Here is a 27270-nt window from a genome sequence, read left to right as displayed (position 1 = left end):
TAGATATAGATGTATTAGCGGTAGTAGTAGTAGTAGTAGTAGTAGTAGTAATAGCAATAATAGGAGATTAAGACCAACGTGTACGCTCATTTAAACCCAGACTAACCTCAGCGACCTTCATCTGTAGCCACAATCACAAATTATCAGCACTGGAGGGCTTTTATTGTGTAGCAGCTGCAGGAAGCACATTTACTGCAAATGGCTCGCAGCTGCTTCTAGCAACTGCTGTCTGTCTCTCTCAGTCTTCAGCAGCACTTTTATCTCCATGATGCAGTGTGATAAGCTTTTTGTTTTCTTTTTCAAATTTTCAGGATAGCTAGTAGCCAAAGAGGGCACGTTGGAGATTTTCCCCATGCAGGAGTTATTAATGTAACATCAATGAATGAATGAATGAATGAATATTGGTGATACAGGTATAAATCCATCTCCATTCCCTAAATGTTAGTCCAGAAATGTGTCTTTAACAGTGTGTAGAACTGTGTGTGTTTGTACTGGATGAGCCAGAGAGCAGCAGACAGACACAGTGTGAAGAAGTGTTATACTCTGCCAGATCTCCTGTTAGTGGAACAGAATAAAATATGAAAGAGCCAGTTTGATGCATACCCCTCAGCCCACTGTTAACTCTGGATAAAGGCAAGCTTTTACTGTCTACGGCTGACAAATATAGCAATACAAAAAAACAGGAGAGATGTCTTATTAAGACATTTAGTTTCATGTTACAGTCTTAAGATAGAAGGGCAAACACTGTGTCGCAGGGTTTTCTCATTCACCTCTAATGGCATCTTGCCATGCAGATATTATTATTGGCCCAGGTTTTGAGATATCTGTCTCCAGGCCAGATATAATGAATTTTGCTTCAGAGAGTCAAAGAGTTGCTCAAACCATTTAAACAATTATATTTTAAAAAGAAAATCAGCAATAAAGTGTCTTTTTAGAAACAGTGTCCCAGTTACTTTGGATAATCCACTTGCTCTGGTAGAACTGACTAACAGTTAATGGTCACTTTCACCGAGAACTTTTAGCCACAATTTACAGCCACAGTGCTAACTCTTCGGCTAACTCTCTCTCTGTTCATATGGCTACTGTCCTTATATTATTCTTTTCATGAAAGAAGAAATGTCTGCGTGAGCTAGTTATGTGTCAACCTGCTAACCACTTTGTTGTTTTTGTGTTTCTCTGCAAACAGGTTGCCTATTTGAGAACGAGCTGTGTACACCATATGAGATCTGCGTCAACGGTAAGATGTCCAACACACACAAACTCACACATTTTAAAAGCTGGGAGTATTTTTCCATTGATGATCTGGGAGTGGGCACATATAAACACCGAGGTCTTGGGGATCTCCTCCGTCTGTCTGAGCTGGATCTTGAATTTGCAGTAGTTGTTTGTAGACCCATCCACTGCTTGTTTAAAGGCCGATCACAGTGTAGCCACCAGGGGCCGTATTACAGAAACTTCCGATCTTAAGTCTTAAGTTAAGATAGGAAGAGTCTCTCATTTGAATGCATTTAACATAAATGTCAGTATATGGGTGCTCTACAGTTGTAGCGTCGGCTGATTTGACTTCGGAGATGAGAGTGATGGCTGGCTTGACCGCACGTTACCACAATACGATAACGTTTCCTGTCCCTGACGGAGTTAGCATGCAGCTTTAGCCGTGATGTCTAGCTCCGCTTTTCCTGTCAATGTATGAAACCCAAAGTGTTTCCATACCGCGATACATAGGTACATCGATTTTCTTCCCGCTCCTAATGGTAACCAAACACAGTGAAGATAGGATCTGAAAGTTAAGAAAAAAGTGTCCAAAATAACATTCAGTCTCTACTGTATTAATGATCGCAGTTACAAGAGGCGAGACGTTTGCTAAATCAGCGTGTGTGCATGTGCGAGTGAGCAGAAATATTATTGTTATATTAGCCTCTTTAGAATTAACTGCTGGGTTTTGTTCACCCTCACAACCACATATAAATATGACGCCACACTCTCTCTGCCTTACTCTTCCCTTGCGGCCTCTCTGGCATCAAGAGAAAGGAAACCCCTGCTGAGAATCAACCCAGAATCAAAAAAAAAAAGCTGAAAACATGAAAGTCGTTGACTGAAAATAGCCTGCATACATTTTGGAATCCTGGAAACACTTTTATCTGTGACTCCACTGGGTCAGGCGGATGATAACCGGGTTACTCCCCAGAGTTCGTGCTCTATCTATTCTGAGCTAACCTTTCTGTTTTCTGTGTTTCATCGGCTTCACTTATCAACATCTCTGCAGGTTTTAAAGCAAAGACAGAGACACCAGAGATACCAGAATACGAGAAGCTGTTGTATAATGTCATTAAGCATGAGGTGCAGGTGGCCGTGCTGTCGGCTGACCGACTGTGTTGTTTGACCTGCTTCCTGACGCGTGTTTACTTCAGGCAGGGTGTGTTTGTTCTGAATTCATTAGCTCGGTCGTTTCCTGTGTGTGCGGTGTCCTTTTGAAATGTGCCCCGTAATCTAATCCTGACGGAGGAAGTGCAGATGAAAAAAACACAACTCATGTCTAGTTCTGTGAGAAAATCATTATGTCAGCCGTGCATCTTATTTTTAGCCCAGCACAGCTCTGTCTGTGTTGTGACTCCCTCAGGTGACCTTGCTTTGCTTTGATGAGGAAAAAAAAAGGTGTCAACTGCTTTTATTTGGATAGTTGGTCTGTAGTATTTCATTGCTGACATATTTTCCTTTGCTCTGCTGGCATATCCTCTGCCTTCGTTATTCGACTGCATATAAATATTTGTTTTTGTGATTCTGAAAATATGACAAAGGTGATCGCTACAGGAAATAAGAAAAGTAAGGGGGAGGCATTGCAATTATGAAAGTCAAAACCAAGGTCATGTCCTGCATGTTTTTTTTCTGGTAATTTGGGGGCTTTAACAACCTAAAACCAACATAGGGCAACGTAGGGCATCATGGTTCACATGCTGGCAGACAGGACCGCATGAGGGGCGTCACCAGTAATATCTAAGTGGTTGCAAGATGATTATAAAGCACAGGAAAAATGACAGAACATAATTGTGCTACACAAGAAAGTTGTTTTTAAAGTTGTTGTTTCTATTTTTTTTTTTTTTTTTTACTTTAATTGTTGTCTTTTCTGGTGAAATACTGAACAGTTTTACTTCTATTCATTCCTTTAAAGCCTTAAAACTGTTGGCTGAACTGCTCTCAACGGATGCAAAAAAAGAGCTGACGTCTATTTATACAAAAGGGAAAATGATAAAAGGAGAAAATGCAAAGTTGAAAGAGAAAATACTTTATTCTCATGATGGCTCAGCAACTGTTGTCAGACAGCAGCTAAACAGAGGGAGACGAACTTCATCCATTTTGCAGATTTCAGTGGTGCACACAGTTTTGTGGGGTGTGTTTTTTTGTGTGTTTTTGCCTCACTGCCTTTCAGGCAGTAAATACAATTTAGTGCCTCATGCCTCTGTTCCTTAAAGGTCATTAAGAAGCCGGGTGGTTGTTCAGTAGTTGGGGTGCCGTTTTTTCCTCCGCTGATGTTCCAGCTGTGATGGAGGACTCTGTCCACACTTTGAATGATCATTTCTCTTCACTACTGACCTTCAGCAACAAGGAAGTGCTCCGACTCTTTTAACTTCTCCTGTTTACATCAAGCCCCCCCAGGAAGCAAATTTTCGTAGTAGCCAAACGGTGGAATTACAACTTCTGTTTCCGTCACTTGATGCCATTGGACCCAAAAAAAACGTTTTCCCCATAGAATTACATTGAGAAAAAGACGTCTGTAAATTGTAAATTAGTTGTTTTTTTTTATCTATGTAAATCAGCTTGAAATAGCTTGAATAGCTTTTATTGAAATCATTAGGTCCTAAAAGTTATTTTCTTGCCTCCGTTCATGTGAATGAGACCCACACCAAGGCTGTAGCGAGGGCTGGGAGGCGGAGTTAAAGGAAACGCTACTGAACTTACTCTATGGGCCCAATGGATGCGGAAGATTGCCTGATGATACGGGTCCTTTTATTGTCAGAATTTAAACTTTTTTTGCTTCATGTGTCACTGAGCAACTTTCATAGGAATGAACGGGGCCTCGCCTCCGATGCTGTATCCAGTAGGCTTGGGCGATATAACGAGATTATCGTTTGACACGATATTGATTGGCCACGATAATGGTGACTGTATGTATGTAATATATATGTACTGTAATAATGACTGGAGTGGTGGGTGTTGCACACAGAAATGTTGCTCTTCTCACTCAAAATTGTCATTTTGAAACGCCAGTATTAAAATGATTCTGTCAGTCCTTGGCAGTGCTGGCTGTTTTTGGTGGAGCAGCTACTCGTCCACAAAAGAGCATGAAAAGCTCCTCTTAAGTGAGCCAGGTGAGGTGGAGCTGCGCTGACAGCTGGATCTCACAGTGGAAAAGCTACGACGGCTCCACCTCCAGCCATTGTTCTCACGCACCGTGTGTCCGACCTGCTTCAATAGCTGCTGTCAAACTGCCCCACGCACACAATGCCGGTCTGTTGTGTTGCTGATTGGCAGCTCAGACTCTATCAGGACACGCAGCAGCTCTGATTGCCTGAGCTGGCTATAATCTGTTGGCAGACAAAAAACAAAAAAACAATGAGTAATATTGGTATTGTTCAGCTGAGGACATTCTCTCTCTCTCTCTCTCTCTCTCTCTCTCTCTCTCTCTCTCTTTCTCTCTTCTACCTTCTTTTTCCGACAACAAAGGGAGAGTGTGACAACTAGAAAAATATCTCAATGCCCAGAGGAAAGAAGTTGTTCTTTTACATTGAAATTGGAAAACTTCTAAACACGTTTTACACTTGACAGCTACTCCTGGATGAACACTACATTTGTGACAATATTATTCAGAAAATATGCATAACTTGCCTGGAGATTTTTGAAGAATTAAAACAGGCTTTCATAATGTAACACATTATAACATACGTATATAGCCTATAGAGCAACTGCTGCACCACTCCTCTCTGTGCGGTAAAAACTTCAAATATAGCCCCTTTCCCATTGGACTAAAAACCCACTAACATCTGGGTCTTCAGTGGGAAAGGTTACAATTGGCATTCATTCCCAGGATAAATGACTCTGCAGTAGTCACGGGTATTTATCAGCTCCAGCTCCGATCGGCAGTGATGGAAACACGATCGTCACCCGGGTGGACACGATAATTTGCACCCCTTTTCCGGCGCGATGCTACGTGAGGCACGTTGACGTGAACATTATGACAATTAAATCAACAAGGATTTAGACAATTATTATAATTTATTAATGTACAAAACATACAACTGATATGCTCTTCTTAAAGCCACCAGACTCCAGTCAGACAACAGTCAGACCTCTCAGATCATCGCAACACACTTCATTCAAACTCAATAGAATTAAAATAAAACCCATCAAAACCATCTTTGTTAGACTTTCCACAGTTCCAACAATCACCAAGTCTGGTTTGAGAGTTTGAAAGAGAGACTGAATGCGTAACAGATATAAAAAAAGAAGTAACATTTACACTGTTTACTAACGCCGTGTCCCTCGCAGGTTTTCCCGTGTTTAAAAAAACCTGCATATACGCGCTAATTTTGGTTACTGTCCACAAGGTGTTATGACATCACTGATTAGGGCGTGGCCAAAGAGGGTAGTCCTGTAACCTAACAGCACTTATTTTTATCTTGAAGCCGTCTTTCACAGTTTAATTAATTACCCAATTACACAAATAAAGACTATACTTCCAAACATTTGGGTTAAATGTATTAAAACCTTATTGAGCTTTTCTTTTAGCAAAATAGTAAAGTTTACCATTGTTATTATTGTACTGGTTTAACCAATGCACACATAACCATCTGAAGCCCATGCACCTTGCTGCATAAATATTCTCTTGTCTACACACAAACTTTAATGTAAGTCATGACAATCATCTTAAAAACCTAGCAATATTTCCAATGACACTTGGCTCTGTAGTACATTTCTCAGTTATCTCTTGTCAGATCAGTCAAGTGATTTCTTTCTCCTCACAGTGTGGTGCTAGAGAGGGGAAAAAATGAATGAATAAAAACTGCAGTTTCCCCTCCCATATTTTAATTTTCTACTCATGCCAACTGCATGAAAGAAATTATAACTATCCAGCAAAACACATTAGATACAGCACGTGAGCAAATAGGAAACGGGAGTCCCAACTTCACGCCTTGTCATTCTATGCTTCCACCATTATAAAACAGCATCATTCTCTAATAGATTATGAAATGATGAGAAAATGTATTAAGGCATTCACTGTGTCTCCAGCGCTCGTGATGGTTGTTAATTAAAGCTTCAAGGATCTGCATCGCTGATGCAGCCTGTGAGGGAACATAAAACTCTCATTTTTACTACATGCTTTAAAGCTGCAGTGAGTAGAAATAGAGCAAATATGATTTCAAAAAAGTGAATTTTATAAAACGGTCACTATATCCTGACATGAAAATACTAAGTGAAGTTTCCAAAGACTTAAGAACACAGACATCAGTCAGTATCAGTCCTTCCTCCTGTCCTCTGTCCTCCTGTCCTCTGCTGATGTGATTCACTGCTGCAGGTAACGTTAGAGCTGGTAGAGAGGGGGGGGGGGGGGCTGCTTTGTCTCAACCAGCTGAGAGTTTATGTAACCTAAACAGGTAGACTACACAGTCTACTGCAGCTTTTGTTATTGTTTATTGTGTAGCCGAGGATAACGTTGCTCCTTTACTTTATGAAGATAATAAATTAATAACACGGAGGCTCCGTATACATAAAACATTTTCCTTCATCGCTCACTCATCTTCAACCCGGGTCGGGTCGCGGGGGCAACAGCTCCAGCAGGGGACCCCAAACTTCCCTTTCCTGGACCACATTAACCAGCTCTGACTGGGGGATCCCGAGGCGTTCCCAGGCCAGTGTGGAGATATAATCTCTCCAACTAGTCCTGGATCTTCCCCGTGGTCTCCTCCCAGCTGGTCGTGCCTGGAACACATCCCTAGGGAGGCGCCCAGGGGGGGGGGGCATCTTTACTAGATGCCAGAACCACCTCAGCTGGCTCCTTTCAACGCAAAGGAGTAGCGGCTCTACTCCAAGTCCCTCACGGATGACTGAGCTTCTCTCCCTATCTCTAAGGGAGACGCCAGCCACCCTCCTGAGAAAACCCATTTCGTCCGCTTGTCCGCAATCTAGTTCTTTGGGTCATCACTCAGCCCTCATGACCATAGGTGACAGTAGGAACGAACATTGACTGGTAGATCGAGAGCTTTGCCTTCCGGCTCAGCTCTCTTTTCATCACAACGATGCGGTAAAACGAATGCAATACCGCCCCTGCTGCTCCGATTTCTCCAGCCAATCTCACGTTCCATTGTCCCCTCACTCGCGAAGAAGACCCAGAGGTACTTGAACTCCTTCACTTGGGGTAAGGAATCATTCCCTACCCGGAGTAGGCAATCCATTGGTTTCCTTTATATCATTACATAAACGCTTAAGTATTATGGCTCCTTACGTAACAGTCATGTCATGTCTGAAATAAAGTCAATACAGAGCATTCACGTAAAAGCAAACATGTATGCAGGACAAAAGCCATTACTGTAACAGATGATGACGTACTCCGTGACTTAATCAGGCTTATGACAAACCTCCTTAAGCCTGAGACACACCAGGAACGTCAGGAGCACGTGGCGGCTGCGTTACCTGTTGTTTTTTATTTCGGCGTCCGTGTTAACAGGTTAGAGCAGACACACTGCCCGCGTGAGACGCGCGCCTCACGCACGTCACACGCGCGTCTCAGCTGCGTCTCTTCTAGAGTATAGAGGTCTCGCCTATTTTTGATGCGTGCCACGCGCGTTTCACAGCAACGACACAGTGAAAGTGATCTATTGACTGTATATTGACATCATACCAGCAAGATTACTACAGTTTTGACGTCTATCTGTAGAATATGTTACGGAGATGAAAAAGGAGTAAGGACTTATTTTTAAATCAACACTTCCTGCTTTCATTTCAAAATAAAAGCCCTCAAGCGTTTTTTTTCTGTGGACAGAATTCCTTCATTTGTTAACACAAAGCTTTTATTCTGAAATATGAGCAGTCAGTGCTGTGGAACATGCAGTGACTTTGAGAGCTCCATGAATTGATAAAGTATGGGGTTTAAATCAACACTTCCTGCTTTCATTTCAAAATAAAAGCCCGTAAGCGTTTTTTCTGTGGACAGAATTACTTCATTTGTTAACACAAGGCTCTTGTTCTGAAATATGAGCAGTCAGTGCTGTGGAACATGCAGTGACTTAGAGAACCAATGAATTGATAAAGTATGGGGTTTAAATCAACAATTCCTGCTTTCATTTAAAAATAAAAGCCCTCAAGCGTTTTTTCTGTGGACAGAATTCCTTCATTTGTTCACACGAGGCTTTTATTCTGAAATATGTGCTGGACAGTGTTCTAGAACATGCTGTGATTTGGAGAGCTCCATTAATGAATATAGTACGGAGTTTTAATTGTGGATTATTACTATTTTTTACAAATTACCACACGTTTCTTAACCTTTCTCGGTCTAAAATAAATATAAATGATAGTTATAATGAAATTTCTATGTAGAAAGAAAGGGCTGACAGCAGCAGCTGCAGCAGCAGAAACGCAGCTGAAACGCAGCTGGTGTGAACGCCTGACGCGTGTATCACGCAGCCACCACGCCACGCAGCCGTCACGCGCTCCTGACGTTCCTGGTGTGTCTCAGGCTTTAAACAGATGTGATAACATCATGATCCTTGCCCTCGGACAAGCTCATCTCCAGCATAAAACCCCATAAAGTGACATCCAAGGATTGACGCAACAATGGAGGATTCAGTGGGGAGCGATAATGGTGTCCACCCACCCCTGTGGACTTTTAGCTATTTTAAAGTGTATGTGACGCAGACATGTCTGGGCACTAAAGGAGAAGGGGCAGGCCAGCTGTGTGGAATGATGCTGCTCCATCAGTGACTTGACATTTTCATTGTGACTGTCATCTCAGTAGACGGAGCGGTGCCACGTTTAGAGCCGGTCGCATCGAACTCCTACAAGGGTCGGCTTTATGACACTGCAAAAAATGCTTCTCATAATGATAAATGTGGGAATATGTTTTTAAATCACTGTATATGCTTTGAGTGATAAAAAGTAACATGATACAGTTTGACTTGTATTTGCTACAGCTGTTTTCAGGGATGTATTGATAATATTGTGATAGCAGATCACTTCAGATAAGTCCACTTGATCAAATCGGATGTAAGTATTTAATCAGTAACCGTGTATTCAGATTTTTTGCAGTGTAGGAACCTCTCATTTGAGCCCCAGCATGCAGCTAAGTCTGGCCATATAGGGATGAGAATGGCGGCCTGTCAGTTATGCTTACTCTCTTCCTATGTTTTTACACGTGTGTGGAGATGAAATTTTAGCCCTTTAAGATCACCTCCCTGGTCATATTGTCTACCTAATTAACAATATATGCAAAATCCAATCATTTTTTCTTCCTATGAAGTGTGCTTATGTAAGCTAGTACCAACCAATTTCAACCAGTAATATCAAGACATCATCAATCTATCTGCAACTTTTAGGATCATGGGTGTGTGTGGAGGCTCCGTATCGCTCTACATTCTGAGCCCACCCATAGCGGCCCGATCAAATGTGAAGGATTTAATTTAAATCCCTATAGAGTGATGCAGGCATGAGTCCTAAAACCCGGGAGTGAGTCAGCATTTTAGCTAGGGATGTTAATAATTAACCGCTTAACCGTTTACCGACATTAAGCATTTTTACCGATTAACGCTATCGGTTAAAACAGTTAATAGAAATGTTAATAATTAATTAAAAAGCTGAGAAAAACTCGTCACTTAAAGGAAAAAAGGTCCACCTTAAGAGAGTCTGAGGCGGCGTTACAGATACAGGAAGTTGACTCCCGTCTATAGCTCGCTTGAGCGGAGGAGTTGTAGCCTCGTAGCATTTAGTCACTGACAAATAAACTGTACACACACTGTCTGCTACAGCTACGTTCACAGCTATAACGCCACACACACACGGTTTGTCGCAAACTTGCTGAAGTCACACACATACAGTCGTATGTGTGTGACAATGGTGAGCACGAAGCTACCAGCAGAGCTACAGATGCTAACGTAGCACAAACACAACACACTGTTTGTTGGACAATCGCTATCATTAATCCGGGCAGACAGAGTGTCGTTACGCCGTGCAGAAACACAGCTGACAACCTGCTAAACTAAACTAAATGTGCGGTGGAGACTTTTACTGGGAAAGTGGCTGCATGTCCGCGACACTACACGCAGCATCGTAGTTGCTAAGTTAACGCTCCCGTACGGTGAACTGGGGACTACGTTGTCTGTTGTCCTCATACACTGCAGGTGGCGCACCGCTGCATGCGAGGCATAAAATCTTGTCGTTAACGATTAATAATCGGTTAACGAGGGTTGGTTATTGGTTAAGAAAATTTTTCAAAATTAGCATCCTTAATTTTAACACTTCTCTCGTCTGGAAGTCAATGGGTTTTTTGAATGGATTAATTTTATTTTGATTTTAACGTTTTGTTCTACAATATAAAATACGTCAGTAAATATCCCACTCGTGAATTTTGAAGCCTTTATGTGTCTTAAGAATGACGGTTGCTATCAAGTGGCTAAATGAGACTACGAAACGCCGTCACGCTGACCGCGGTGTAGTTGTTTTTTAGTCTAACGTTAGCTTTTTACTTCTGGCGATTGCATTCACACTTCAAAAATCATGAAGTGCTGTTCACTTGTGGAGATTATCTTGCTGAACAAAATGTGTATCATAAACATTTGTTTGCTACAGAGCTTATTTTCTGCTATAATCCAAAACCCAACAGAAAAAACCCATAGTCTTTTTGTCGAGGGAACACAGGGAGATGCTAACTTTGTTGGCCTACAAAATTATGTCATCCCTGCACCAATCTATCGGTAACTGTACCCCGATCAAACATTCTGTTTTCCTGAGGAATAATCACGGTACAGAAGCTAAAGACGCTCTAACTTCCCTTTCACTGGGTCTTTAACTAGGGCTGCAAGATTCCCTAAATCATGTATTTATACGTCACTGATCTTAAAGCAGATTTCACATATTATAAGAAGTCATAAAACCAGTTAAAATTAAATTAATACCCTATTAAAAACCATGACAAACAGATAATAGAATAGATCAAATTAGTTTATAAATATAAACATAACAGAATATGAAAAGCAAGTGAATGGAACCAAATGTCCCTTTAAGTTAAATGGAACAGATTTAGCACACACTCATTGTCTGTGTGTTTTTCTGACGATCATTCAGCCTTGCAATAGATTAATCAGAGTTTTACCCCCAGATGACTTGATCTGCGCTGGATGTGATGGATCATATTTGCACTGTGAGTTTGCTCAGCAGCGCTGCATCAGGGAGGCGCCGAGGTTATCTGAGCTCCGCTAATGTTTTCAGACGGGAGATGATGACCAGCGATGTGGAGAAAAGCCCAATCAATCAGGCTTTCTGCTTTTGTTTGCATCGGCAGTCTTTTGGATGAATTTGTTCTAATCACACTCCGTCTTACTGCTTGCTGGAGGTTTTATGCACTGAAGCATTGAATCGTTCCCTCTTTCTTTCGTCGTCTCTGTTCAGTTTGGTGAAAAAGATCATGATCTTGATGAGATCTATAAAGGCTAATAGTGGTATTTTTTTTATTTTAAAAGGGAATTATATTATAGCCTTATTTATATATATATACTGTATATAATGCTATAATATAAATATATTATAGCATTATAGAATTATTATATTATAGCATTATATATATATATATATAATGCTATAGTATAATTCCCTTTTAAAATAAAAAAAAAATCCACTATTAGATTGATATAGACGTCGACGATTGAATGTTTAACACCAATTTTTAGGTTTTTTACATTTATGTTTTACAGCCTCTTGAACCATAGGACTCTGGCTCAGGTCCATGCTAAAAACTTACATGCCCATATACAGTAAATAGAGTATAGTGTATCTCTGCAACTACAAAATCTATTTGAATGATCTTGGTATCATAATAAAGGTAACGCTTGTGAAATATCTGGAGAGGTGGTGGCATCAGTAAATATGTTAATGAGTCAGAGTAAATGAAGATGGAAGCCAGCATAAAGGAAACATTTTTTTTTTCTGATGAACAAAACAGTACACTTTCATAGTGAATATCCCTTTGGAAAGATGCAGTTGCAGTCCAAAACCTCTAGCAAACCATATCACAACATCTGAACATCACCTGTACATAGACTGACGGTAATAAAGTGAAGCAGAGAAAAGTTGGAGAGGTTTTAGTAGAGGCATGTTAAGGCTGCTACATTTGGGTACCATCTGTGCCACTTGAAATGTTCTCAGGTAACCGTTAAACTAATTTCATTTCACTTACATGCCACTATAAGTATTAAAAAGTAAGACATAAGTAATGATTATGACTGTATAAAGATAGGTTTATTTTTTCCCTTCTTCAGCTGCTAGTTCAATGAGTGCCACTATTAGCATGCATCATTAGTGTGTTTTTGCTACATGCTCATCTAGTTGCTCGGTGTTGGAATTGTGTTTCGTTCTAGTAAAAATGGTTACCATGTTTTTTTAGCCGAGCTTCTTCCCGTTATGTGGGAATGCAGGATGAATATGTAGCTACATGTTTACCATGTCCTTATCTGGTGTTTTGTGCGATGTGCGCAACTGCCCCTGGTACCGGGGACACCCGGGTTCAATAGGCTAATTAGTGTTTTGAAACAGTGGTTCCCAACCCGGAGGTCAGGACACCCACGGGGTTCACAAAATATATCTGGAGGGGCTGCGAGTTGGTTAACAGGATGGAAAAGCAGACACAAATTCTTCTGCAAGACAAAATTGTGTTTTTCCCTAATCTAGGGTACTGCAACATTAACCCTTTTGGGGATTGAAAATGATGTCTTTGTTTGAACTAGTCACAACTGGTAGACATACAATATGCAACTGGAGATAAAGGGGTTGCAAGCAGCTTCATTTCAAGGGGTCACAAGGTACAAAGGGTGGGAACCACCGTACTAAAACAACCTTAAAATCCTGTAATCCTACTATAATCTTCACTTCAGTGATTCCCTCACACTTCAAATGACTGCTTGTTCAGTGTTCTAGATCAATCACACAAATGAAGTACAACACAGTTAATGGGGTTTGTCGCTCAGGCATTGATGACATATTTTCATCTCCACACAGTATGTATATACCAGCACACTGTGTGTGCTGGTATATACATAGAACGAGTGAACGAGAATGAGCAGTGTAAAAAAAAAGCAATGTGATCAATAACACTTCTTTGTGATCATGCAGCTATAGTCCTGTTGAGACATGTCTTCCATCTCCTGCTCTTCCATGGAGCCTCTGTTGCCCACCAGGTGTTGATTGGGTCCCTCGGCTTTACTGTCAGAGTTGTAATGGAGCTCATCTTGAAGAAGCTTGCTCAGCATGGAAACACTAATTTCCAGCAGAGAATATGGCCTCCAGATACGCTTTAATTGGCATTAGTTAACTCAGCAAGAGGAGAGCTGAATTGAATTGTGTGCTGTGGATAAGTGTCGTTATTCCTGTGCTATATATGGAGTGTATAAAACATTATGGCCCTCTGATTTTTACATTAAATCAAAAGACCAGGGGGCTTCACAGAAAGGATTAGAGAAGTTTTTTTTTTAATAGTAACATGGATTCTGCAAACCAACAAATGGGTGAATGTGAATATTAGGGCAGTGAGGCCTGAATTAAAACCAAATGACTGTTTTTGTCAGACCTTTGCACTGAATTTGGACACAATGTTTTCAAGGATTTATTAGACTGCCAGACTGCTTTGAAGGTGCCGACACAAGATATGAGACCGTCCTCCCAAGAAGAACCACAGCATCAGTTGTTTCTTAAAGTTCCCCATTACAAAAAGTGTTTACGTTGATGTGACGAAGCCCTCTAGTGTCCATATTCATAATAACTGGAGCAGAGGATGAAGTCAGGTGACACTGTTGTTGAGCGACAAGTCCATGTAGGGAGGTGGACGGGGAGGATGGATGAGTCAATAAGACAACAAAACATGGAAAACGATGGAAATTGCCATGGCAACAGGCCCAGGAGGAGCAGGGCTAAACTGGCCCATTACCCATCTGCGCCCTGTTGCATGCTGTCTCGTGAACATTGCAACAGTCGACATGTCACAGCACCCCATGGCAAGGGCAGGGCTGAAAATATCCTCTACAAGTCTAGATTTGATGATCAATCTGTGTGTTGTTGATTCAGATTATTAATCTGTGACATTGCTCCACTGTCACAAAGTTTTTTTAGACTGCCTCCTTGATGTTTCATTTCTGTAGGTTTTACTGGAAAAACATTACTGGTGCATTTTACATTTTGCAGTGAAAAAAACTTAGTAACTAGCACAATTTAATATCCACAGCTGAACAGATGAGAGAGGGAAGCATTATCTGTGAGGGAGTAAGCTTTGCTCACCTTGAGTATGCGTGTTTGAGGTTTGAAGCTTGCACTTAATGCATTAGTGACTGTAGCTCTTAATGCACTTAAGGGATAAAACAGGTGAAATTCTATATTTGTTGATTGTCAACAAATTTCATGAAAAGGCCAGAAGAGACCAAATTAGACCCCAACAAACGCACCTTTCCCTCCTGTTTGAGTAACGCTTTTTAAAAACTACAGCAACCAGCTGTTTTAGGAAACATAAAAAAAAAATATGAAACTATGTATTCGTGAGCTGTTTGTAAAGATTTCAACCCCGGTCTCTTCAATATGCGTACAAACAACATGACTTTTGTGTGCAGGTGATACGCCAATCCTTCCCATTAACTTCTGTGGAGAGCAAGATTTATATCTTCAGTGGGGACCAATGGGCTTGGAGCTGAATCTTCACAGGAAGTCCGAAAGTATTGAGAGACAGACTAACACATTGTTGATTTTCATGGGATTTGTTGACAATAAGGACAATACGTACAGTAAGGGATAATGTACAGCTAGCAGGTCATTGTTGTGAAAGAATCTTTCACAACAATGACCTGCTAGCTGTACATTATCCTACTTATTAAACGGCTACTTACTTAATAAATCAATATTTTGACACAAAAACGGTCCGCCAGAGTCCGACATCAGAGCTGCGCCCATAGCAAAGGTCTGCTATACAGAAATTACAGACCGCAGAACGCAGTGATTGACCAATCAGGACTGAGTATTCAACACAGCTGTGTAATAAGGAATAATGTCAGCCTTGAGGTTTTTAACTAACTAACTATAGCCCCAGGGCAATTTGTTCTGCCCCTGAGTGCCATTGTGGCTGGTTTCCTGGTCTACTACCAGTTTCCTGGTGGTTCTGCTCAGAATAAATATGTTTTGGTTAATATACTGGAAAAACAAAGTTTGGAAACTTGTGTTTGGTGGATTATTTCTCTGTTGTTACAATGCTAATGGTCATTGTCAAGTCAAACTGAAGTTTCAGAAAATTAAGATTTATAAATATTAATAAATAGAAATTAAGAAATTAATAAATAGAAATTAAGAAAATAATATAAATAGAAAAATAGAAAATAAATAAATCAGAAAGTAATTTGTAAATTAATAAGTCCAGTAGCAAAACTGAGTGCTCAGTGAGTAAACCAGATGGAGGGAAGTAATTAATCAAATTACGCCCGGAGTTTATAAAAGCAACACTCCTCAGTGTCACAGGGAAAAGGGTCCTGAAAATATAGCAGAGCGCTAACTAGCAGGGCTTTCATTCAAACCAGCACTGCAATCTGCAGTAAAACTATGTGCAAAAAGGACATCTACAAAGTGTGAGAGGCAGCCGGTAAGAATACTGAATCACAGAATGAGAGACTGTTTACCTGGCGGAGATCGCTGTTGCTGGTGTTTTAGTCCGTCTGTTTGTGCCGGTAGTTAACTTTGTTTGTAGCAGATCATTTGTTTAATGCTGCCGATTGTTTGTTTTGAATGTTCGGTAGATGATACAGTGAGAGGCACTGTGAATTGTGGGGGCTTATGGGAAATGTAGTTTAAAATTACTACGTGATTTAATATGAACTCAAAAGTAATTATAAAATATAAAATACTTTGTGCTTAATTAAATAATTAAAAATAGTAATTAGATAAAATAATATAATGCACACATATATATGTATGTATATGTATATATATATATATGTGTGTGTGTGTATATGTGTATATGTATGTATATATATATATATATATATATATATATATTACCTTTATGTTAAGGCTTATTTGTATTTAACATGAGACATTTAATGGGAGTGTGTGTATTAACTTAAATAAGGATTAATGAATTTTGCATAGTCTCTCTTTGTTCTTATTTATACTTATTTTGTAATAATGTGAATATTTTCTTTTCTGTATTTTTTCTATTTGAAAGGTTTTTCACCTAACGCCTAATGGCTAATCACTAAATGGAATGGATAATAATTCCAGAGTGAAATGAACCTTCAACTCAACCTAAAAAATAAAGGAGAGAAAAAGGAAAAGCTGTTTCATTGAGTGGATTCCAGTTAAAATCTTACAGTGGATATTTCAATCTCTTTCAAGTTTGGACACTGCACATATTTAAACAATAACTTGACAGTCATTGTATTTTACATCGTTGGAAAGCCTGTTTATTTACCTTCGCAATGATGTCCCACTTGTAAGGTTCATGCATTTGTGGGATGAGCAGCACAGCTGATTATGTGGGTAGCGCCCAAGAAAAATTTGCCAAAATGCTCTGCCAATGGTAAACAGTGTATTCTCCTGTTGGTATTGACTCTTGTTTTGAGTTGTTTGATGGATTGGATGATTGAACTCTCTATCAGTAACAAGGAACAAACAAGACATATTGGCTATTTTACACTTTATTAATTTAATACAATATGTCAGGAGCCTCAGTAGCGGTGGAAGATCCATACGCAGCCACAACAGCCTGGCACCTCCTCCTCATGCTGGTCACCAACCTGGTCACACATTGCTGTGGGATGGCGTTCCATTCCTCAACCAGGAATGGTTGCAGGTCAGCCAGCGTGGTTGTGTTGGTCACTCTAACACGTACAGCACGCCCAAGCTGATCCTACAAGTGTTGAATTGGGTTGAGGTGTGGACTCTTGGCAGGCCGTTCCATTCTCTCTACTCCCACATTGTGGAGGTAGTCTGTGATAACCCTGGCTCTGTGGGGGCGAGCGTTGTCATCTTGGAGGATGAAGTTAGGTGCCAGATTGTGGAGATATGGGATCGCCACTGGCTGCAGAATCTCATCCCGATATCTCCCTGCATTGAGATGGCCTTCAATGATGACAAGCTTTGTTTTGCCAGTGAGGAAGATGCCGCCCCACACCATGACACAGCCCCCACCAAAAGCTGTTACTCCATCGGTGCTACAATCAGCATAGCGTTCTCCGCGTCGTCTCCATATTTTGACCCTGCCGTCCAACTTTCGCAGACAGAACCTGGACTCATCACTGAACATGACATTCCCCCACATGTTCAGGTTCCATTGTCTGTGTTGTCGACAACAGCGCAAACGGACCTGACTGTGAAGGGTAGTCATTACAGGCTTCCTGGTAGCCTTATGAGAATACACTGTTTAGAGCATTTTGGCAAGTTTTTCTTGGGCGCTACCCACATAATCAGCTGTGCTGCTCATCCCACAAATGCATGATCCTTACAAGTTGGACATCATTGCGGAGGTAAATAAACAGGCTTTCCAACGATGTAAAATACAATGCCAATTAGCATTGTAACAACAGAGAAATAATCGACCAAACACAAGTTTCCGAACTTTGTTTTTCCAGTTTATTTACATGTTCAGTTCAATATACACATAGAGTATGTTGTGTCACTTTAAATAGGTTGGTTGCAGTGTACTTGGTGAGCATGTGGTTTACTTTGAGTACAACCTATGTTGTTTAATTTTATTACATGTAATTGGTTGTTTATGTGTCATGTCACTTTACCTGGTTGTGATTGGCTGTGGGGCGGGACTAGCAGGAGCGGGTGGTCGAGCGAGAGAAGTGAGGGAGCGGCGCAACGGAGAGATTGGAGAGAAGCAAGTGGAACGAAAAGAGATGTAGTAATTAGAGATTTATGGTTTAAAGTGTGTTTGTAAGTTGTAGTGCTGTAAAAACTAGAGCATAGGACTGCAAGCCAGTGAAACGCCGAATGTATACGTTGCCAGTAGTTAAGTGGCTATCAATGCAGTAGCTGATATTGCGCCGTTAGCCTTTATAGCTAACTAGCCAAGCTAACTACTGCCGAAGGACACTCTGGACTGCCCAGATAGCGCTCCAGGTGACCTGGATAAAAGCCTGGTAGCTCCTCTGGCAACCTGGGAGAAAGAAGGTTTGACCTATCGGACTGCCATGGTCAGCTATCAGCCTTTCTAGCTTTTTGCACTACTCTTGGAGGTGCAACATTAGGACTCTGTGATACTAACTCTGCTACGCTAACGTGAGTACTCAGCTTTTATTTGGCTGTTAGAGCGAAACGTCTCAACTGTTTTTGGCCACCACGTTCCCAAGCATCGCCCAGGCCTGCAAAGGGGTTGTTTTCATTAATGGTCCTTTTCTGTTTACTGGCGTGTGTGTGCGTGTGTGTGTGTGTGTATGTGTGTGTGTGTGAGTGTGTGTGTGTGTGAGTGTGAGAGAGTGTGAGAGAGTGTGTGTGTGGGCCCACCAGGTTATTTTTGGTGAAAGTAAAATAAATCATAAGAGTTCATTGCATATCCTTTGGTACTGCTTTATGTTATTTTTGGCTAGACCAAGTACATTAAAGGGTGACATATATGCTAGTGACCCCAGAAGGTTGAAGGAACATAGAAGATTGACTTGGGTTAATACTCACTTGTTTATCTCTGTGAAAGGTCAAAGTACTATTTTCTTGGTATACTATTATTGAGAGTATTGTGAACCTTTTTTATTTTACATATTTTTGATATCATTCCCTTTTAGTTAATAAATTGAGTAAATTGTTAGGGACATATTTGTTATGTGATTTTTAATAGGTATAAACATAACCACAGTGCAGTCACATATAAAAAATAGGGAAGAAATAATTATGGGTTATTAAAATAAAGCAACAACAGGAATAAGGGTTTAACTAAAGCCAACCTGGGAATTAAGTTTTACGAACACAGGGCGCTACCTTTTATAAAAAGATGCAGAAAGCGCTACATAACTAACTAACTAAAAGCTCCTCTCAGTGTCACCATGGATGTATTAACAGAACTGGATACAGTGTTGGAGGCCAGCTCCTGTTCATTCTTATGACAGTTGCTCAGTGGCACATGACGCCAAAATGGCTCGACTTCCGAGTAATAAAGTACCCGGATCATCCGTCGATCTTCCGTATCCTTTGGGCCCATAGAAGGCACAGTCCTTAAACTCTGCCTCCCATCCCTCGCTCCAGCCTCAGTCTGGGTCTCATTCACATGAACTGAGAACGGGAAATAACTCTGGATTCGGCTAGTAATGCATTTTAGAACTTTTAGGACCTTATGGTTTAAATAAGGACTATTCAAGCGTTCGTACTGTGAAGTTGATTTACTTAAAAAAAACAAAAAAATATCCGCTGAGTTACAGTCATCTCTTTCCCAATTGTCTTTTTGGGCCCAATGGCACTACGTGACGGACACGGAAGTTGTAGTACTACCGTTTGGCCACTACAGACATTTGCTTCAAAGCCCGGTGCTCTTACCGGGGGGGTTGCTTCACTGAAAAAGCCATATTCATTTCTCTCTGCTGGAAGGCTTTTATGTTGTGTGTTGAGTTGGAATAACAACACACATATCGTCTGCTATAGTTATTCAGCAGCACTGAGTCACTGAAACTGTTGAGTTTAGGGATTTCATTTTCCTTTGCCTTTCCCCATGGGGCTTTGATGATGACAATTTCAACAAAAACAGTTTATTTTTTGTGGTGTATTTTGCACAAACTATCCATAAAGAAAATAGATTTTAGGTTACTGTTAAATAGATAATGATAAAGTCATTTTTCATTTCCTTTCGACACGTTTGACATATTCTTAATGCTTCAAAATGAAATTCATTGGTCATTAAAGTGCTAAATATAAATCTATAGTAGTATCAGGGTGAGTTTTTATAAGGCATAAAGCTTCACCACAAACATACGAGACTCTGCTTCAGTAACTCTAAATAAGATAATATCAGGTGCAAACTGTAGATCAGATTAAAAACTGGTGGAAAAGGTAGCTTCTTGAGCTCTTGTTTTCAAGAAGCATATCACTCATGGGAGCTGTGGTCAGGATGGAGAGTGAACACTGAAGCCTGAGTATGTTTGAGTCCACCATCGTCATCATATTTGCTGTACGCCTGTCTGATTAGACTGTGGTGTTATTGATCAACAGCGACTGTGTTTGACAGCCCTTTTAGGTAAATTCCTGTAACTATACTCTTGTTGCATTATAATGGAGCTACTTTGAAACCACATTCTTGTAAATGATTGAATGGAAGAAAGATATTTCCTCAGACTTCAGAATGGAATTTAAAACAAAGACGACAAGTAGCCATAATTCATGATATGATTATATAAAAAGCAGCGGTGCAGCAGCAGATCAGCAGAATAAGGAGCCACGTCTGAGTGTAGACATCCCCACATTTAGTCTTCCTTAAAGTTGGTCTCATAAAATTACCATAGTGTATGTGCAGGGAGCTGATGGGTTATTGATCAGTAACTCTGACTCAGTGATTACTGAGCCATGTGCTGAGTCATTTCCTGACCGGTTTTCAGGGTATTTTGCAAAGTAAAAAGGATAACTTTCAAGTTGTTGATTGTTTCGTTGTATGTGTGAAGACCATAAAACATATATTGAAATACTTTTTTAAAACTTTGAATTAATACTATTTTTTAGTGTTTTCAGAGAATTTTTGTCTTTTTTTTCCTTTAAAAAAAGACTTTCCAGTCAACGTATTCTCATATTTACAAAAAAGGTAATACCTCCTTTTTCGTTTGTTTTCCTACAATCCAACAACACGTGTCCGTTTCCGCTTTTCAAAATAAACTCCGGAAATGATGTTACTTAAGTACGTACCTTTCGTGACAAATAAATCAATGTTAACTTGTGGTTTCACACAGGACACGAACAGCGGCGAATGTCTGGTGTTTTTTTGACCCACCTATCCACCCCGACCTCCTGCCTTCGCATATTTATATTTCCTGGTTCATGATTACATTAATTACACACAAATTGATTTTGTGGGATATACATGAAATACAGTGCATTACATTTGTAGGTATAGCTATAAACAGTGTATGAGAGCAGCCTGAAATAGTTGCCAGTCATCGCTTCTGTTGAGCGACTACTAGGTTAATTGACTAATCCTTTCAGTCTTTATTTGACCTTAAACCAGGTCAGTCTCTTTCAGTAAAAATCCCTGCTCGAGAATGACATGCCCAATATGAATAGAGTGTATCTCTGCAACTACAAGGTCTATTTCAGGGGTCAGCAACCTGCGGCTCCGGAGCCACATGCGGCTCTTTAGCCCCTCTCCAGTGGCTCCCTGTGGATTTTTAAAAATGGAAATGAATAACTGTTTTTTTTTTTACATTTTCATTTTTATTTATCATTGTTGTAGGTCTATGGTACGACGGTACAACGGAGTATTAGGGCCACATTGAGGAAAAAAGTAAATCTGAGATTTCAAGAATAAAGTCATAATAATACGGGAATAAAGTCGTAGGTTTCCGAGAAAAAAAGTTGTAATATTAAGAGATTAAAGTTATAATATTATAAAATAGTAATTTACGTGTCATTTTTTTTTTCTCGTAAAGTTATGACTTTATTCTCATAATATTACGACTTTTTTTCTCGTAAAGATATGACTTTATTCTCGATATATTACGACTTTTTTTTGTCGTAAAGTTATGACTTTGTTCTCGTAATGTTAGGACTTTTTTCTCGTAATATTATGACTTTATTCTGGAAATCTCCGAATTTTTTCCTTCAATGTGGCCCTAATACTCTGTAGTACATTTGCTCTTTGGCCCTCACTGCATTAGACTTATATACTATATATATATAGACTATAAGCTGTGTTACCTTCATCACAATGATCAAATGTGTTGTGATCCAGAGATATTAGAGCATTGATTAGCAGCGTTGATATGCCCTCGAACACAACTTTAGATTGACAATTTGACAAAACAGCAAATGTAAGATATGATTCATGGTTATGGCTGTATAAAGTGTAGTTTCTCTTCTTCAGCTGTTAGTTCAGTGAGTTTTGGTGGTAGAGGGATACGACTTATACCGTTGGAATCTGTGGAGTCTCAGCTTTCATAATGAAATATCGCTTTTGCGGGTATGCACCGTTAGCGTGTTTTTGTTACGTGTTCATTTAGTTGCTTGGTGTTGGAGTTGTGTTTTGTTTTAGTTGAAGTGATTATCAATACATTTTGGCTGAGCTTCTTCCAATTACGTGGCTATGTAGGATGAATAAGTTGCCACAATTAACATGTCCTTATTTGGTGTTTGTTGCGATGTGCGCCGCTGCCCCTGTTACAGGTTGTTGTGTAGAATACTGTTATCCCGCCACACCTGTGGTGCTTGGGCTCTAGAGCATCTATCATACAAGGTTAGTCTATATATTTAAATTTAAGATAAATACCATACCACAAAACTACTTAATACATCTCTCACCTTCCTGCTCTCCCAGTACCATACCAGCACACACACACATAACTGCACTCAACGAGCATGGCATGCATACGCAGCAGCCTGTGCAGCTATTCATTCATGAGCATTGGTAGCATGTTTAAAGGTCTCATATCGTGCTCATTTTCAGGTTCATACTTGTATGTTGTGTTTCTACTAGAACATATTTACATGCTGCAATGTTCAAAAAAAACTTTATTTTCCTCATACTGTCGGCCTGAAAATGCCTGTATTTACCCTCTGTCTGAAACACTCCGTTTTAGCGCATTTCGACGGAATTGTGACAAAATTGCAACAGAATTGCGTTGCTAGGCAACAGCTTGGGTCCATGTGTACTTCCTGACAGCTGATGACATTCACATATACTGCAACCAGGAATAAACTGGGACACATTTAGAGTGTTAAAGGTTTAAATCTGTGTAAAGGGTCTAAATATATTTCAAATGCAGAGTTTCTGAATACGTGCTGTGTGTATTTCTCCGTATATTGAGCGTTTCGATACTTTCACAGTATTTATATAGAACTTAAGCCTGCTTTATAATAAAAAAAAAAACATGAAAATCTCACTTTTTTATAATATGTGACCTTCAAAGCTATGAGAGCCAGAGCCAGTTCTTGACATGTATGAAGGAAAACCTTTACTTTCTCTAGAGTGCTACAGGAATGAGTCCTAAAACCCAGAAATGAGTTAGCATTTTAGCACTTCCGGTTACGTCGTCTGGAAGTGGAATGTTTTTTTAATAGGTTTTAGTTAGATGCCTGAAATAAGTTCTGTGGTTAATACAAGCTGAAGAGATTTTAACTTTTTGTTCTATGACAAAAAATACATCAATAAATACCCCACTCGTGAATTTTGAAGCCTTTACGTGTCCTAAAAAAGGCGGTTGCTAACAAGTGACTAAATGAGACTACTAAACGTCATCCCGCCGACTCGTCCTCCTTTACAGCCTCGTTGTGTTTACTCGCGTTCATGTGACCATGGTGTAGTTGGTTTATAGCCTAACGTTAGCTTTTTACTTCTGGTGATTGCATTCACACTTCAGAAATCATAGAGGTGGTGTGAAGATTATCTTGCTGAGTATCCTACATGTTTGTTTGCCACAGAGCTTATTTTCTGCCATAATCCAAAACCCAATGGAAAAAACCCATTGGCTTTTTATTGAGTGAACCCAGGGCGATGCTAACTTCCTGGTTGGTTTACAAAAATATGTCGTCCCTGCAGAACTCTATAGCCAGTAGAAGCAGCCCTGGTCCTGCCAAGCGATGCCAGATGTCATTGATTTTGTGAGAGTGCAGTCTGTGAGGGATGATGGAATTGTACAGGTCCCCAGAGGCAACAGATCCATTAAGATGTCTTAATCCAGTTCATTAGGCAGGACTTGGTTTGCTGCTTCAGTCAGCATGGCCCAACAATGCAGTCCGGACATGCCAAACTAAACCACACGTTGTAGTTTTAATCAGTAATGGATTTACTGGATTCACTAAGCTTTACTAATTACAAAAAGTCCAGTTACCATTGAAACTTCTGTTTTTAAAATGTTATTTTTTTGCACTGTGAATCTTCCATAAGGATCATGATGCAACAGCAAAACCTTTAGATAAACTAATATATCTATTTATGCCTGAATTCTGCCCAACACTGTCATTGCAATTAAACAATTAAACAATTAAACCTTGATTGAAAAAACATACAAACAGAGGAACTCCAAATAGCAGAGATTCAAGATATAAAGTTCTGAAAGGATCTAATGATACTATTAATTAAAAAAAGTTAAAACAGTATAATAAAAAGAGGAATACGGTACTATTTTCTGTGCCACCCCAAAGTGAGTAGTGTCCTCCACCTGGCCACCCTGATGAAAATGCCAAAGGCATATATACACAAAGTGAAAGTGCACAGGTGAAAAAACAGAACAAAACAAAAATGAAATGCAAAAGTTCAGAAAAGTTCATTTTGGTATTTTGATCAAATCACGTCTATATTTAAGCTGTGGCATCCTAGAGCAACATCTGGTCAGCATTGCCGGTCCATCTCTTCCATCTTAATACACACTGTGCTTCTGAGAATGGCCCTGTGCATCCTCATTCTGCTCTAATCTGGACCATAAATCACAAGCAGACATGTCTGGCTCTGAATTACGGCCCTCTGGTAGTGAACTGGGATAAATTGCAGAGTCTTAAGATATGCATGAGTATAATTATGAGAGATAATTCAAGATGTTCCTTCTGGGAGACACAGAAACGGTGTTATATGAGATCAGAGCTGAAGGAGAAAAAAGGCCTGTGGTGCAGTAGTTTACTCAGAATTTTCTTTTTTTGCACTCTGTCGCAGTTTCATGTATAATTTCAGCATCAATAAGTCATCATCATTTACATTTTAGGTTTGAATGCTTCGTGACACAAAACAAGGAGAGAGTGCTGTTCTGCTGAAACTGAGCTAGAGTTTCACTTGGTTCTTGAAGAGACATTTTGAAGCCTGGATTTAGCTGTTAGAGCTCGACCTTTGTCTTCAACAGGGTGCGTTGTTAATGCCAATTGGAAAATAGGGATGCGCTGATCCGTTGCTGACCTTATTAAGTGGATCGGGTATCAGTCAGACGTGGCCCATCCACAATTAAATACAGTTGAATGCAAAATAAACAACTTTAAATATTAATAACAATATGAAAAGCACCAGACTGAAACAGACACGGAACGACTACACGTGACTCGGCATTGTGGTCGCTTTGTGTCATTTTCTGGGCATTTTGCGTACCTTTGTGTTTGTTTTGCATCTCTTTGTATCCATTTATCAACTTTACAACAAGAAACTTCATACAGAGGTTTTGATACTAAAAAGCCAACTACCTATCACCCCCCAGCAGAGTAAGACAATTAACCTATATAAAAATGACCCCAAATAGGTCCACGCAGGTATACAGCTTTTAATTTGGGGAAAAGGAGAGCACTATTGAACTGGGAATTGGTATCGGGAGGGAGAAACATTGGATCGGTGCATCCTCAGTGGAAACCACGTAAATTGAGTGTGGTGGATTGAGACACCTCCAAATGTAACTGTCTTTATGCCTTAATGGTCCCATATTATATTCATTTTCAGGTTCATACTTGTATTTTGTGTTTCTACTAGAACATGTTTACATGCTGTAATGTTAAAAAAAGGAGTTATTTTCATCATACTGTCTGCCCAAATATACCTGTATTTACCGAATAGCAATGGAATTGCGTTGCTAGGCAACAACTTGGGTCCATGTGTACTTCCTGTCAGCTGATGACATTCACATACACTGCAACCAGTAATAAACTGGGACACATTTAGAATGTTTGTTTAAAACTGTGTAAAGGGTTTAAATATTGTATATTTGTGACATCACAAATGGACAGAAATCCTGACAGCTTGTTTCAAATGCAGAGTTTCTATGGGCTGTGTGTATTTCCCTGTGGATTGAGCGTTTCAATACTTTCACAGTATTTATATAGGACTTAAGCCTGCTTAATAATAAATAAAACATGAAAATCTCACTTTTTTATAATATGGGACCTTTAATATCTTTTTTGATTTAAAAAGTAATAAATGTACACCAGGCAACACAGAAGAATGGTGTTAGCTTTTGTGACTGCTGCCTGCAGAACAAATGAACTGGCTTTGTGTTTCAAGAGAGAGTGTTTTCCTACTCACTTCAATTCAATTCAGGTTTTCTAGCCACCACCCAGTAGCCATTGGAGGAATTCCAGCATGACAATCTTGAGCTGAGGTTTCAAAATTCAGCGACATTGGCTCCTGCTTCGTCTTTTTCCCTGGGTAAAATCATGGAGCAAATAGGACCTGGAGTTGGGAGGGTTTCAACTTCATGCTTAGGGGCACTTCAGCAGGATGCAACACAACGCTTACTGTAAACCCAAGAAGTCCTGTTGAGGAGCAGCCACATTTATAACATCTAGGCCCATGTCGAGATAATCTAATTTGAATAATGGCCTTGATTACTGCAGCTCTACATGGGTTTATTTAGGAGTCAGCTGTAGCTCCTGGAAGATACAGAGATGTTAGTGCATTAAGTGAAGCGAGCGGAGACTTGTAATGATGATCTTTGTTGCTCTGTGCGGCTTTAGAGGACAGCGAATGATCATTTGTTTCTTGGTCTCCCCCTGTCTTTGTTTCCTGAAATTTAATTTAAGATTAATGAAACAATGACACAATAGTTCCCTATTAAACGGTGTTCTGGTAATGTAATGCATGGGAGAGACAGCAAGTTTCTACATACAAATGAGTCCAACGCCACTTTTAACTGTTGCACAATGAGGTATTTTATCATATCATGTCATCATTTGACAGAACCATTCATCTTTATTTCACACACAATTTATTCAGCGACAAAATATAGCTCCAGGAAAGCATACAACTTTGAGGAAGTTTGTGTAACTATGACAACTTCTAATCAACTAATTTACAGTATTATAATTTGCCAGCTCCCCTGTTCTCTAATTCTCTTCTTCCTCACTTAATGTCACTCTTCCTCACACACGCACAGTACATCTCACTGT

The 27270-nt window shown here is 39.9% G+C and overlaps 1 protein-coding gene across 1 annotated transcript in view; it reads left to right on the top strand.

Annotated features, from left to right (window-relative positions):
• The window catches only part of LOC119499358 (receptor-type tyrosine-protein phosphatase N2-like), a 277893-nt gene that overhangs the window by 19721 nt on the left and 230902 nt on the right, over window positions 1-27270 (top strand). The window contains 1 exon segment of the mRNA XM_037788647.1: window positions 1187-1237. Coding sequence (XP_037644575.1) covers window positions 1187-1237 — 51 coding nt within the window.

The sequence above is a fragment of the Sebastes umbrosus genome, chromosome 12 (assembly GCF_015220745.1).
Source record: "Sebastes umbrosus isolate fSebUmb1 chromosome 12, fSebUmb1.pri, whole genome shotgun sequence".
NCBI classification, from domain to species: domain Eukaryota; kingdom Metazoa; phylum Chordata; class Actinopteri; order Perciformes; family Sebastidae; genus Sebastes; species Sebastes umbrosus.
The sequence above is the reverse complement of the archived record's forward strand: the minus strand, read 5'-3'. Positions and strand labels throughout refer to the sequence as shown.